Source organism: Lactuca serriola, chromosome 9 (assembly GCF_051521515.1).
Source record: "Lactuca serriola cultivar US96UC23 chromosome 9, Lser_US96UC23_V15, whole genome shotgun sequence".
Classification (NCBI taxonomy): domain Eukaryota; kingdom Viridiplantae; phylum Streptophyta; class Magnoliopsida; order Asterales; family Asteraceae; genus Lactuca; species Lactuca serriola.
Window position 1 is genome coordinate 6,215,983 of NC_136416.1, and position 13,093 is coordinate 6,229,075.

At 32.9% G+C, this 13,093-nt stretch overlaps 2 protein-coding genes across 2 annotated transcripts; both read left to right on the plus strand.

Annotated features, from left to right (window-relative positions):
* Positions 1-749: 749 nt before the first annotated feature.
* Positions 750-4,150, plus strand: LOC145077133 (E3 ubiquitin-protein ligase MIEL1-like). Its single transcript, XM_079022907.1, has 12 exons — positions 750-1,045; positions 1,189-1,276; positions 1,383-1,439; positions 1,545-1,577; positions 1,681-1,758; positions 1,877-1,920; positions 2,030-2,070; positions 2,841-2,923; positions 3,012-3,103; positions 3,172-3,241; positions 3,551-3,589; positions 3,822-4,150. Exons 1-12 carry the CDS (start codon positions 951-953, stop codon positions 3,957-3,959), a joined length of 858 nt encoding a protein of 285 aa, XP_078879033.1. The 5' UTR covers positions 750-950; the 3' UTR covers positions 3,960-4,150.
* A 4,202-nt stretch (positions 4,151-8,352) lies between these two features.
* Positions 8,353-10,324, plus strand: LOC145077132 (B-box type zinc finger protein with CCT domain-containing protein). The gene is made up of 4 exons (XM_079022906.1): positions 8,353-9,293; positions 9,358-9,579; positions 9,665-9,912; positions 10,022-10,324. Exons 1-4 carry the CDS (start codon positions 8,712-8,714, stop codon positions 10,119-10,121), a joined length of 1,152 nt encoding a protein of 383 aa, XP_078879032.1. The 5' UTR covers positions 8,353-8,711; the 3' UTR covers positions 10,122-10,324.
* Positions 10,325-13,093: the final 2,769 nt, after the last annotated feature.

The window sequence follows — 13,093 nt, forward strand, 5'->3', positions numbered from 1 at the left end:
GTATCAAGAGTTGTTGTAATTACCTTTAGCGGTGACATACCTCAACTAATAAGTCATTGATAATATTTCGCTGGAACTCTCTCATCCTTACATCTCTTGATATAGTTTGAAACATATGTTTTATAATATGCACACAAGTAGTGTCTCGTTCACAACACTTCATCGTAAATAACATAACAATTTGTAATATATATGCAAAGTACAAGAATTATTGTAATATGCAGCTCGATAAATGATGTCTCATTATAACTTATAAATTTGTAATTATAAATAAAAACATAAAACATGGAATAAATAAAGAAATCCTAGTTAAAAGTTTATCTCATGGACTAAGATTAAAATCATGAACTATAATATGGTTACGTAGTATGTATTCTATTTTGTAATACTCCTTACAAACACAACACAAAACAAACATAATGAATGAAATCAAAACTATTAATCTAATTAATTGATATCAATAGGCAAAATAAACTAAAGAATGATTACAAAAAGGGATAATAAGTTGAAAAAGTAACGAATTTTTAATTTTGTTTATATTTAGTCATTTAATTTTTTTTTTGAATTTGAGTTATACTTAAATTATTTGAAAGTGCTCGTATTTTACCTTTATAACCGATCAAACAAATTCAAATAATTCAAAAATAAATCGAAAAAAAAAATTAATGAGTAAATACTAACAAAATTGAAAGTTTTACTTTTAAGTCATCATCCAATAAAAGATATATCAAATGCTAAATAACCGAGTCAAGTTGCAGTGTCAAAGGCACTCTGAATTTGATCCCACAACATATGAAGCAGAACTAGAGCTTTTTAGGTCAAGTTATCCGATCCGGGCGTAGTGTAACGTGCACCGGTACACTTCGAACTGCGAACCCCCATATTGCGCATATATAAGATATAAAACTACGAGGCAAACCCCAAATGCATCATCATATACCAGAATCAAAATGCAAACGCCACACACTCCCCTCGACACCTCAATGGCCGATGATGATACTCCACTTCAAAACAACCCTCAAGATTTTGGAAAATCGCTTCACGGGTAATCACTCTTCGTATTACTTCTCCTCTTCGTTTTCGCTTCCACGTTGAATTTGTTCGATGATTCCCAATCTTATGTTTGTTATTTTATTTTATTTTTTATATTTTTTCGGATTGTTTTGACGACGATGATCGGAACGCTAGGTGCAATCATTACCGGAGAAGATGCAAAATTCGTGCTCCCTGTTGTAATCAGATATTTTTCTGCCGTCATTGTCACAACGAAGCCACGGTTCGCCCTTTCTCCCTGTTTACGAATCTTCAATAACACTTCAAATCATCTGATAGGGAGAAATCTTTAGCTAATTGACGTGTTTTGCATTTTGCGATATGTATAGAGCGCGTTGACAAACCCTAAGGAACGCCATGAAATTGTTCGGCACGACGTTAAACAAGTACTCTCTTTTTTTTTCTTTGACGAAATATTACGTTTCCGTGCATTAATCATTGTCTTTGAATTGATACGATGAGGTAATCGGTTTATTCGTTGGTGGTTCCAGGTTATATGTGCAATTTGCAATACTGAACAGCAGGTTCGTATTCAAGTTATGAGCAACCTAATGGCGATCATCAAATTTCAGAAAACTTACTTTCCGCCATCATCTAAAATAACAATCATTCCTATGAATATGATAGGTTGCTCACGTCTGCACCAATTGTGGAGTGAAAATGGGGGAATACTTCTGTGGGATTTGCAAGTTCTATGATGACGATGTAAGAACTGCCTACCTTTCATTCTGTTTTATAGCACTAAGAGTTACTTGATAAAGAAAGTCTCAGAAAGTTTTGGACTATATGCTAACTTCTGTATATTTGTGGCCTTGTGATTCAGATTTCAAAGGAACAGTTCCATTGCCATGACTGTGGAATATGTAGGTTAGTATGTAAGAAAAGTTGTGGGTTTTGGAATTATATATGTGGTTCTTTTTTTTTTTTTTTTTAAATAAAAAAAATAAGCTGATGCTAGAATTATAAATCACTACAGAGTTGGAGGTGGTGCGAAATTCTTCCACTGCCAAAAGTGTGGTAAGTGGTCATGCTTTCAACATTTTTTCCTGCCTTTCCAATCACTTTAAGGGGTGTTTGGCTTGCCAAATTCCGTGGGATTTTGCCGGAATTGGAATTCAATTCCATTCCATTTCGATCCCAGGTCTGGTTGCAACTTTCAAATGAGTATTGACTTGAATTATGTTGAAATTCACAAAAATCCTGTGACTTATGGATTTCAATTTTCAGTATTCCACACTAAAACCCATGGCATTTTTCCTTTTAAAAAATACATTGTTACTGTTTTAACCTTAGACTTTCAGAAGTAAATACCTCTCACTGCAAGATCTTCTTACACATTTGATTATTCACTGCTACCCAAACGTGTTAAGGAAGATGTGCATGCTAATACCTATACCTGGTGTAATCTTGCTAGACTTTGAAGCAATAGTAACAGTTAAAATATGGTTTAATGCCTAGAATAACAACCAAATTTTTCAAAAATTGAAAATTACCAAGATAAAGATTAAAATTTGTAAATAGTTTCATTCAGGGTAACATTGCCAAAGTTGATTGTCTATATTACCCTAAATGACTCTTTTTGCAAAGTTGAGCCTCTTTTTGTTGATTTTCAAACTTGAGTTGCCAAATTAGAAACTAGGACAAAGCTGGTTGCCTTTTTGAACAATTAATAAGCATCATTTGTTTTGTGGTCCTCACCATACAAGTTGCAAAATTGCTGTTGGTTTTCCTACGACCACAAGTCACACAAACAAATCTTGAATCTTGATTCTTGACTATTTTATTAGGATCTTGCTATGATGTAACGTTGCGTGATAATCATGCATGTGTGGAGAACTCTATGAAAAACCACTGCCCTATATGTTATGAGGTCTGCTATCTTTATTAAAATTGTGTATTATTTTTTGTTTTAAAAAATATATATATATATTTTAACATGAATGCTTTTTTTTTTGTAGTTTCTTTTTGACTCTATCAAGGGTGCAACAATCATGAATTGTGGACACACGATGCACATGGATTGCTACAAGGAGATGATCAGCCAAAATCAGTTAGTTTATTTAGATGTCAATTTTCCTATAAATGATTCCTGGTGATAAATTGTTGTTTGTTTTGCAGATACCGTTGTCCCATTTGCTCAAAAGCGGTGTGTGATATGTCTAGAACCTGGCGAAGATTAGATCAGGAGGTATACAATTACAAATTTATTAATAAAATTATTTTGGGGTATGAAAATAATTAAAATATGATTTATACAAAGCAATTTTCACTGCTATAATCTATAATGTCGTAATAAGAAAAATATTGAAAATACAATGCTATAAGTGGGTTGATTCGTCAAAGTAGTATGTAGGCTTTAATAAGAAAAAGAAAACGTTGAAATTACAATATTGTCAAGAGAAATAAACGGACAAAGGATGCTATCATAAACAAATAATTGAAAGTACGTTGCTATTTCTTGCATTTAGCTGTTATAAGAAGTTTGTAATTCTGACAGATTGAAGCTACTGCCATGCCTGAAGAATACCGATATGAGGCAAGTCTTTACATTCACTTATTGCCCTTTGGTTATACAGTAATTCTACATTTTATATCTTTAGTATCCTAGGCTATGTAATACTTTCTTTTGTCTTTTTCTTGAATTTCATAAATAAAATTCAATTCTACTTGGGGTGACTTTTAAGCGTTTTGATCCATTTTCCTTTAAATTAGTCTCTTAAAATTATCGGTCTGACTCTTGACCTATTATTATTAATTATATCTTGCAGATTCCAATCCTGTGCAATGACTGTAACAATACTAGCAAAACATCGTTTCATATTCTTGGACACAAGTGCAGTAACTGCAAGTCTTACAATACACGAAGAATTGGGACACCAAACAACTCGTTGGAGCCACAGATTTAATTTATTGGGAATGGTAAATTAACACATCTGTCACTAAATCCATATAGATAGATCCATCCATCCATCCATCGTTAGACAGACAGACAGACAGACAAATAGATGTTTTGTTGCTAGATTAAAACCATGATTATTATTATTATTATTATTATTATTTTCTTCTAAGTATTTAGATTCATGCATTTTGCTACCAATTTGTTGTAGAATCGCAAAAGCTCACAATCAATAAGTGATGTAGGTTTTGTTATTATTAATGGGTTGTGCATAAGGAGCATTATGTGAGATCTAGATGAGGTAAAATATAGTCTGCGGCTAGGTGGCTGATAGTCCACAAGAAGCCCAATCCATATTCGTGTTGAAACTAAGCAACCTTTGACCCTTTTTTTTTTTTTTTTTTTTTTTTTTTTTTTTTTTTTTTTTTTTTGTAAATATATCACCTGTAACCACTAACCAACTGTCTTGTGCCTTTTGAGGGTGAATGGCGTGTTTGGATTTGTTGTCCAAAGTGATTACTAAGACTTGAACTCATGATAGTAAGTTTTAAGTACTTGGTAAAAGTTGATTTTGGTTCTCTGATCATATATGGTCAAATAATTGGATTTGAAGGAGTATGTAAAATGTTGCTACAAGAAAATCGATTATTGAAATGAATGTGAGTTTACTTTAATCAACTAATTATTTGATTTGATTTGATAATCATTTTGAAAACCAATATTGGTAGGTCTGTTTGGTGTATTAGAATGTTAAAAATTTCTTGCAAAGAAATATTAGAATTAGAATGTTCCCAAGTCATCTCTTGAAAGGCTACAAACGAGGGGGTGAAAATTCGAACCGGACTGAACCCATAACAGATTTTGAACCGGAACCGTTTTAGGGGAAAAGAGTGGATAGATAACCGAACCATTAACCATATATCTGGGCCGGTTCCGGTTTTTCAATTTTTGTACCGGTTGGAACTAATAAAACATGCAATGCAAATGGTACAAGCCGGTAAAACACTTGTTAGACATTCACAACTTTAAATTATTTATTTGAGTTGTCACCTTGAATGAATTATGATTCATCATAATGCACAAAAACTAAAAGCATTTCAACTTTGATATGCCTTCTTCTAGGGATCGTAGCTCAATGAATATGTAATCAAATAAAACGAAATTATAGTCTAAAACTAAGTAAAAATAGCAAACTACATGCCGGGAAAAATATTATGTTATTCCGACTTCAAACGAACGAGTTATTACAGTTTATAGAATTTCGCAGATTCAACATTATACAGAAAATCTGAAAACATTCCAATTCTCATACCCAATTTCTAGGGGATTGTAACTAATGAATACATAACCAAGTAAGGTGAAAGTATAGTCTAAAACTAAATAAAAACAATAAACTATATGTTGGAAAACATCATGTCATTCCAAATTCAAACAAATGAGTTATAACAATTTGAAGAATTTTATATATTCAACACTATGTAGAACCGATCCAAATCAGATTTTACCCGAAAACAGTGGAACTAGACTGAAAAAAAGAACCAGAAATGAGGATTAAAGAGAATCGACAACCATCCCGGTGTATGAAAACCGCTACTTATCCAATGCAGGTCATCTGGTTTGTTCCAACTTATCCAACAAGATATGTTCAGTTGTTCACCTTACTTCAAAGTAATCCAAAGCATTAGTTGGTTAATCACCCAGTCTTACTACAAAATTAAATGTCGTTAAGAAAAACTAAATTAAATAATAAATATTAACAGGCCCACCCCAGGCCCGCTTCAGAGGGTGGGCAATAGGCAACCATATTGTGCCTATCTTTCAAAGGATTCTAAATTTTTTATGGAAATTATTATATTTAGAAGATAGTACAATAATTTACTTTCAATTATTGAGTTATTATGAAAAACTTGATAACGATTATATATTTTAAAGGCTCAATTTTTTTTGCCTTGAGCCCAAAATATGTTTGGAACGGTCTCTAAATATATTTACACTATTTAAATCATTAAAATTATTCACTTATTATTACTCTATTATTATATTTATTTGTAATATTATCATGTGAATAAATCCATGAATAAACTTGATATTCTAACGTTCACAAGCAATGTGTAATATCAATCAGTTTAAAAAATTGAAAAAAAAAACTCGAAAATACATATACACATAATGATATTTGCGTACACTTTTTTTTTAAAACTCTTTAAAACATCATTTGCACTGTCCATGTGTTTTGGTTGAAAACTTTATAGAAAAAAAGTATAAAGTTTTTTTTCTACATTATTTGAGTTTTTTTTTTCTTTTATTTATTTTATTTCTTTATTTTTGAATTTAGTATATATATATATATATATATATATATATATATATATATATATATATATATATATATATATATATATATATGTTCCACTTGAGGTATTCAACTTCAAGTCAACTCTAAAAGGGTCATAGAAAACACTAGAAAAGTGTAACTTTATGGCTGTCTTTTTAATATTATAATGTATGTTTCATGTATTTTGTCGGTCACTCGTGCCTTGTTCCACCACCATCTTTATGGTCATTTCTTTTTATTATAAGAAAATATTTACTTCAAATTTTAAAGTAATAAGCTTTCTAATTTAAATTTTTAATTTCTATATAAGAAGATAAAGAACAACATGTCTTTGAATATTATTATACATATAAAAAACAAAAGTGAAAAAAATTCGATAAAAGGGCTGAAAAAGTGTCCATATACTCTAAAAAATCGAAACTAGGACATAGATGAAAAGTGTTTATATCACTAAAAATTTGAGTGTATGCATTTCTATTTTTTATACTATAGTTTCTTATCAGTGTTGATATATATATATATATATATATATATATATATATATATATATATATATTTTATGCATTTAAAATCACTGTGAATTTTTATTTTTTATTTTAATATAATTAATCTATTTATTTAAAATATGTTATTAAATATAAATATTATTTAGTATTGGTAGTCTTTTAAAAGGATTATTATAATATATGAATTAAATATTATTTAGTATTGGTAGACTTTTAAATAAAATATTATTTGTTAAAATAATCGATTGTAACAACTGTTAGTAATTTTATTTATGTGCAAACGGGTATAGGTCGTTATGTAATATTGTTCAAAATAGTTGAGTATATATATATATATATATATATATATATATATATATATATATATATATATATATATATATATATATATATATATATATATATATATATATATATATATATATATATATATATATATATATAAAGGACTTCTTGTTAGATGTGTTAAGAAACGAGAGGCTTCTTTGGCAAATTAGCTTATAAACTAGATTATTAAAAACTATCTCAAGTTAAATTATCAATAAATTAGCTTATGAACTACTTTATAAACTATTATAAGCTTATAAGTTACCTTTATTTATCAAACGCTAAGTTACAAAAAATATCTTATTTTGTTTAACAAAACCTAAATGAATCCTATAAACTAGCTTATTTTCGTCAAAACAAGGCTTAAATGAATCTCAACTCTAACATTGCGAGCAAAGGTGGATTGCATCTTGACATTGAGATTCTCTTGCAGGTTAGTCTTTCAAATTGTCTCCAATTTACATTTTTATTTTATTTTGAATTTGAAGCCACATAAAAGTATCTTGGTTGTAGAGTTTCTTCTTGTATTGAGTTTCAGTTTGAAATTTAATTTAAAAAGAATGTTAGGTACATATAAAAAAAATAAATTTATTTAAATCGGTGATATTTCATTCAGTAGTTTAATCTTCATTCATGTCATCATCCTTAACTATTAAAAGTTAAAAACATATTTAATCATAATCACCATTTTATTCAACTCTTATTAGACTTACATTACAGTTGGCTTAAGTTCTAACTTTCCAGTATGATGAATTAAAAAAAATGAGTTTAATCAAATCATTTAAGTATTTAAAAATACTCTCTAATATTTATATAAATTTCTGCTTAATAATTTTAAATTAAAAGGTGAGTCAAAATGACATAAGAGTCATTATTATTCTTTGTCTAGTTGTTAGTCGGATTTAATGCAAATAATATAACGAAAGTTGCGTATAATTCAATTCATTTTATTATTTTGTCTTTTAAATTTAATGATGTCTATGCATCTATGTCCTGTGAATCGTATCATGCTGTGCTCGTCTCAACAATAAAAAGGTAGAAAAATCATAAATAAGCTTTCACATGTATAGCGAAAAATGAATTATTATTATTATTAATTTTTTTTTTATCTGGATAGCGAAAATTCGTTTACAAGAATATGTTCAACCATCATTGTTTTATTTGGATAGCGAGGAAAAATCATATATTATTTTTTTCGTAATTGGTAATGTCCTTTTCGTAATGTTAAGGCAAAAAGGAAGAACTAAAATATCATACGAGACTTTGTATGTCCAAGATGTCTCCACGTCATTCTATATCTCCAGTCCACCATCCCTCCACAATATCTTGAATCTTCTCCACTTTCTCTGAAATCTGTACATACTACTTTCTACATACATTTATCATGATGAAATCATCATGAGGACACCACCCCCTTGTCTGATTTTTATCCATTGCTTGGAGAACAAGCATATTTCCTACCAACTACTTCGATTTTGATACACAAACGTCAAACTAAATTCTAAATTCATATCCGTCCATACCCAGTTTTTGAATCCACTCAATTTCACTTTCTTTTCATCAATTTTGAAGATATATATTTTTTTTCAAAAGCATGCCTGATTCACCTCCTCCAGCCGAACACTCCCATGGAAGCCCACTGAGACGCCGACCTTGTGATTTCTGTAATAAATCGACGGCGCTTCTGTATTGTAGAGCTGATAACGCCAAGCTCTGTCTCTCCTGCGACCGAGAAGTTCATTCGACTAATCAGCTTTTCACTAAGCACACACGGTCGTTGCTTTGTGATGGTTGTGATTCTTCGCCTGCTTCGATTTTCTGCTCCACTGACGCCGTTGTTCACTGCCAGAATTGCGACTGGGAGACACATAATAAGTCGAACTCGAATTCGAATTCGAGTTCGCCGGCGACACACGACCGGCGACCTCTTGAAGGGTTTACTGGTTGTCCTTCTGTTACTGATTTGCTATCGATTTTAGGGTTTGAGGATTTGAGCAAAAAAGGGCTTTTACTTTGTGGTAGTTGTGAGGAAGGATCCGATTCTTACGGGTCGGGTGATAAGTTTCCGGATTATCTTGTTTGGGATACTCCTTCGTTTGTGAGCCTGGATGACCTGATTGTTTCAAGTGGCTCTGAGCATAATTATCAAGCCATGGGTGTCCCTCCTCTCCCCAAGGTACAACCTCTCATTCTTGATAAAATGGTTGTCGTTTGTTTATTAACTCTGACTGTTGGATCAGAATCGAAATGCTGCGTTTGGAGCATACAAAGATGAACTTGTTCGCCAGCTTCGTGAATTGGCAAAGTCTGACCCAAATGTGGATGGCGATGAAGGCATTATTAAACCAATAAACGATGAGTTTCAGCCTATTATTAATATGGCAACTACACAAAATAATAGGAGTTCAGGGTTTGAACATAATAAGTTAGAAGAGCAGCAAGTAGCATATTCTTCAAATGAGGTATATTAGTCTCGTCTTCATTTTTCATTAAGGAAACAGGTGAGAAATGAGTATTGAGTAACCTCTTTACCACTTGAATACACAGGCGAACACATTTCAATGGTGTCCCGATGTTTGTGATGCCGTGGGTCAAGATTTATATTCTGACCAATTACATAACGCCACAGAGACACAATGCATAGTTCCTGTTGAAAAAATCGACACTGTTCATCATAGTATCATTGCTGAAAATACACAAGTCTTCCCCAACATCTTTGTTGGTGTACGTGAAATCAACAGTCAGGAGAGAGAAACCGCACTCTCGCGATACAAAGAGAAGAAGAAATCCAGGAGGTATTGTGTTTTGGTTTGGCAGATATTTTTTTTAAACATTATTTATCGTAATTTAATTCGGGTTCCTTTTTTTTTTTTTTTTTGTTGTTGTTTAAACTGGTTATAACAGGTATGATAAGCATATTAGGTATGAATCACGAAAGGTAAGAGCCGAAAGCAGGATAAGGATCCGCGGTCGTTTTGCAAAAATGGATCGTTTGGATGTTTGATAGATGATATAGTGAGTGAGAGTGTAGTTGTGGTATTGCTTCATGCATATCAAAAGATGTTTGTGAGTAGTGCCATGGTTTTCTGTTAGTTTTGTATCGATCCTGTCTGAGTAGCTTTTGAGCATGTTTTGTTGTGAGTGTAGCTTGTAAATAAAATAAAGATATGAGTTATTTAATTAAAATTGTAACCTAGGTTTTCAGAATTTAACCAACAATTTGCAATGTAAGGTAGTAAAGAAGCAAAGTAATCGTGAGTCACCATTGAATGGAACAATGAGAAAGATTTCAATGTAGGTATATTAATATAACACCCTCACATCTCCCTCTCCTCGTCCTTGTATCTCCTTCCACTTACATTCAAATGACCGCACTTTCCATGCTCAATTACAACTTTCAAATGGAAAAACTCATCTCTGATATATTCTTCATTCTCGAAAACAATTTTTTATTAGTTTACAACAATTTGTCGCTAGAAAGCAAACCCCTCACCAGAAAAATCAGAATTCTCTCCATTGATGGAGGTGGAGCCATCGACGGTATCTTAGCCGCCAAATAAATTCTCCCTCTAGAATCATCCCTCCCCTGTAAATCTGGAAACCAGATGTCCACATTGAAGATTTCTTTGACGTTGTTGCAGGATAAAGAATTGGTGGTGTTCTAGCCGCTTTACTTTTCACTAATGAAAAAAGGATCGGTTGTTGTTCAACGCAGATGAAACGCTTAAGTTTGTGACGAAGAATGTATAGAGACTTTGCTAGTCTTCTAAACAAGGACTTCTCCACCAGATTTTTCAAGTAAGGTGACTTCAAGTAGTATGTTAGCTCAACATAGTGAAGTCTGCACTGGACTCTTCACCTACCTTGACCACATATCCTTGTTACTATTTTTCTTTCCGTTTTAATCTCCATTCACGAAATAATACCTAACTATACATGTGATTTTGGGGCTAATTTTTTGTTGCTATTGTATCCTCAAATGTGATTGAAAGAAAATCATGTTTGGAGATGGGTTTCAAGGTAGGTGTGATGGGTTTCAGTTGTGGGTTAATGTGATGAGTTTCAATTTATTTCAATGTTTGAATTCTTGGTAAATCCTTGTTCTGATTTGGCTTTTTAAGTTTAAAAAGAGATGTGGTAAATTATGGTTCTGATTTTGCATTCTTGGTGTTACAAAGAGATGTGTATATGTTGAATCTGAACTCAGATCTTCATATGGTTCATCCCAAGATCTTCATCTGGGTTGGTTTCATATGATATGAATATCAGATCAAAATTACCAAAATTTGTTGACAATCGTGAATCTTGAAAGAAATTATTGATACATGATGCATAATTGATCACTCACCTTAGCTCTTATTACGACACGATCTCTAAAGACAACAACTGAAGTAATGGGGGTGGTGTTGGGAGCGTCTCATGGTCAGGTGAATGGAGGTTTATAGTGAAACCCTTTTTGTCTTCTTCAACTGGGTTTACAAATCCTAAAACCCCTTGAACCCAAGAACAAAACCCTTTGAAACCCCGACGTGGATGGCATAAGGTCGTCGACAATGGAAAGAGATCGACGATGGGTTCTTCAAACCAAGAGGGAAAGATTTTTAAGGGGAGAGAGAAGACTAAGATGAGGCTGTGCGTTTTTTATTTTTAGGAAGTGTATGTGTGTGTGTTTTTGAGTTTCTATAGGAAGGAGAAAGCGATAAATAGAGAGAGAGAGAGAGAGAGAGAGAGAGAGAGAGAGAGAAAATGAATTATCTGAAGCTGCTCGCAAAGTTTTCACTGGAATGGTTGCTACTATAATTGAAATAATGTAGGATATCACATTACACAATGTAAGCACATAGGACATCTCAGCCACACAAAAATACCACTCATGGTAAATATAGTGAAAAGACTCACCTTGCAAGCAAGCAAGCAAATAACCTCATACTCGAATCTCAAACTAGCTTCCACCTAACACAAAGGATGAATATATCTAATTAATACTCTTATCACGACGCTAATAACCGAAGGCTATTCTTTCTCTCTCTAACTCTTGAAGTGGATAAAAGACCATTTTACCCCTCCATGGTCTCCATTTCTCATGATTGACCCAACCCTAAATTCAATAGAAAGTCAAACTCGAGTCAGTAATCCATGTTTGACCCGACTCACCGAGTGCACCCATGTGACTTATCGAGTCCACTCGTTTCCTCAGAAGTCTTGAGAAGTTCCAGCTCAGCTCGTCGATTTCACCCCCAACTCGCCGAGTTATCGCATGATCAAGCTCATCGGAACAAACCCTCACCGACTCGTTAAGTCGGCTCATCGACTCGGCGAGTCCATTCAAAATCATGCCTCATTCAGACGATTCAAAGCAAATCTACCACTCCAAACACGAGATCTAGCATCTCAAGACTCAATTGTCACATAAAGCTTCAATCTTTACGTTCATGCATGGTAATTTTGCTCCAACTTACCAATACTTTCTCTCACAAGGTGTTAAGCACAATAACCCTCATATGGGTGAATAAAGCTGGGACCTTTGGACTCTAGGGACCTCACAAGGTCCAGATCTGAGGTCTAAACCCCATGATAACTCTATATGCACGAAGTCCCAACAAAATGTGGAAGAAACCCTAATCTTCCTCAGTAATAAGATCTAGGCAAATAAATGAGAAAGGTGCAAGCTTTTACCTCCCACTGAAGCCCTTTCATGAAGATACACTAGATCTAACCGATTCTCTTGCTTCCTTGTTGGATACTATCCTATTCTCCTCAAGAGATGTACTAGGTTACTCCAAGTTTAGCTTCTAAGACTCTCATAGCTCACTACACACGTTTAGGGTTTTACACAGGAAGGTTAGGCAGCTGGTGAGGCAGAAATGAGGGCATAAGTTCCCTTATATATATAGGCCCCAACCTCGGGAAATTAAGGTTTCTCTGTCCAGCACCTACTCGGCGAGTCGACTCTCTGACTCGTTGAGTCCATTCATT

What these genes read in the sequence shown, in the direction of transcription:
- LOC145077133 (XM_079022907.1), top strand. Translation starts at nt 951, where the DNA reads ATGCAAACGCCACACACTCCCCTCGACACCTCAATGGCCGATGATGAT. An exon ending in CTTCCACTGCCAAAAGTGTG is followed by an intron (nt 2,071 to 2,840) that starts GTAAGTGGTCAT and finishes CTATTTTATTAG; the next exon opens with GATCTTGCTATGATGTAACG. An exon ending in GGCGAAGATTAGATCAGGAG is followed by an intron (nt 3,242 to 3,550) that starts GTATACAATTAC and finishes TAATTCTGACAG; the next exon opens with ATTGAAGCTACTGCCATGCC.
- LOC145077132 (XM_079022906.1), top strand. Translation starts at nt 8,712, where the DNA reads ATGCCTGATTCACCTCCTCCAGCCGAACACTCCCATGGAAGCCCACTG. An exon ending in GTGTCCCTCCTCTCCCCAAG is followed by an intron (nt 9,294 to 9,357) that starts GTACAACCTCTC and finishes CTGTTGGATCAG; the next exon opens with AATCGAAATGCTGCGTTTGG. An exon ending in TAGCATATTCTTCAAATGAG is followed by an intron (nt 9,580 to 9,664) that starts GTATATTAGTCT and finishes TTGAATACACAG; the next exon opens with GCGAACACATTTCAATGGTG.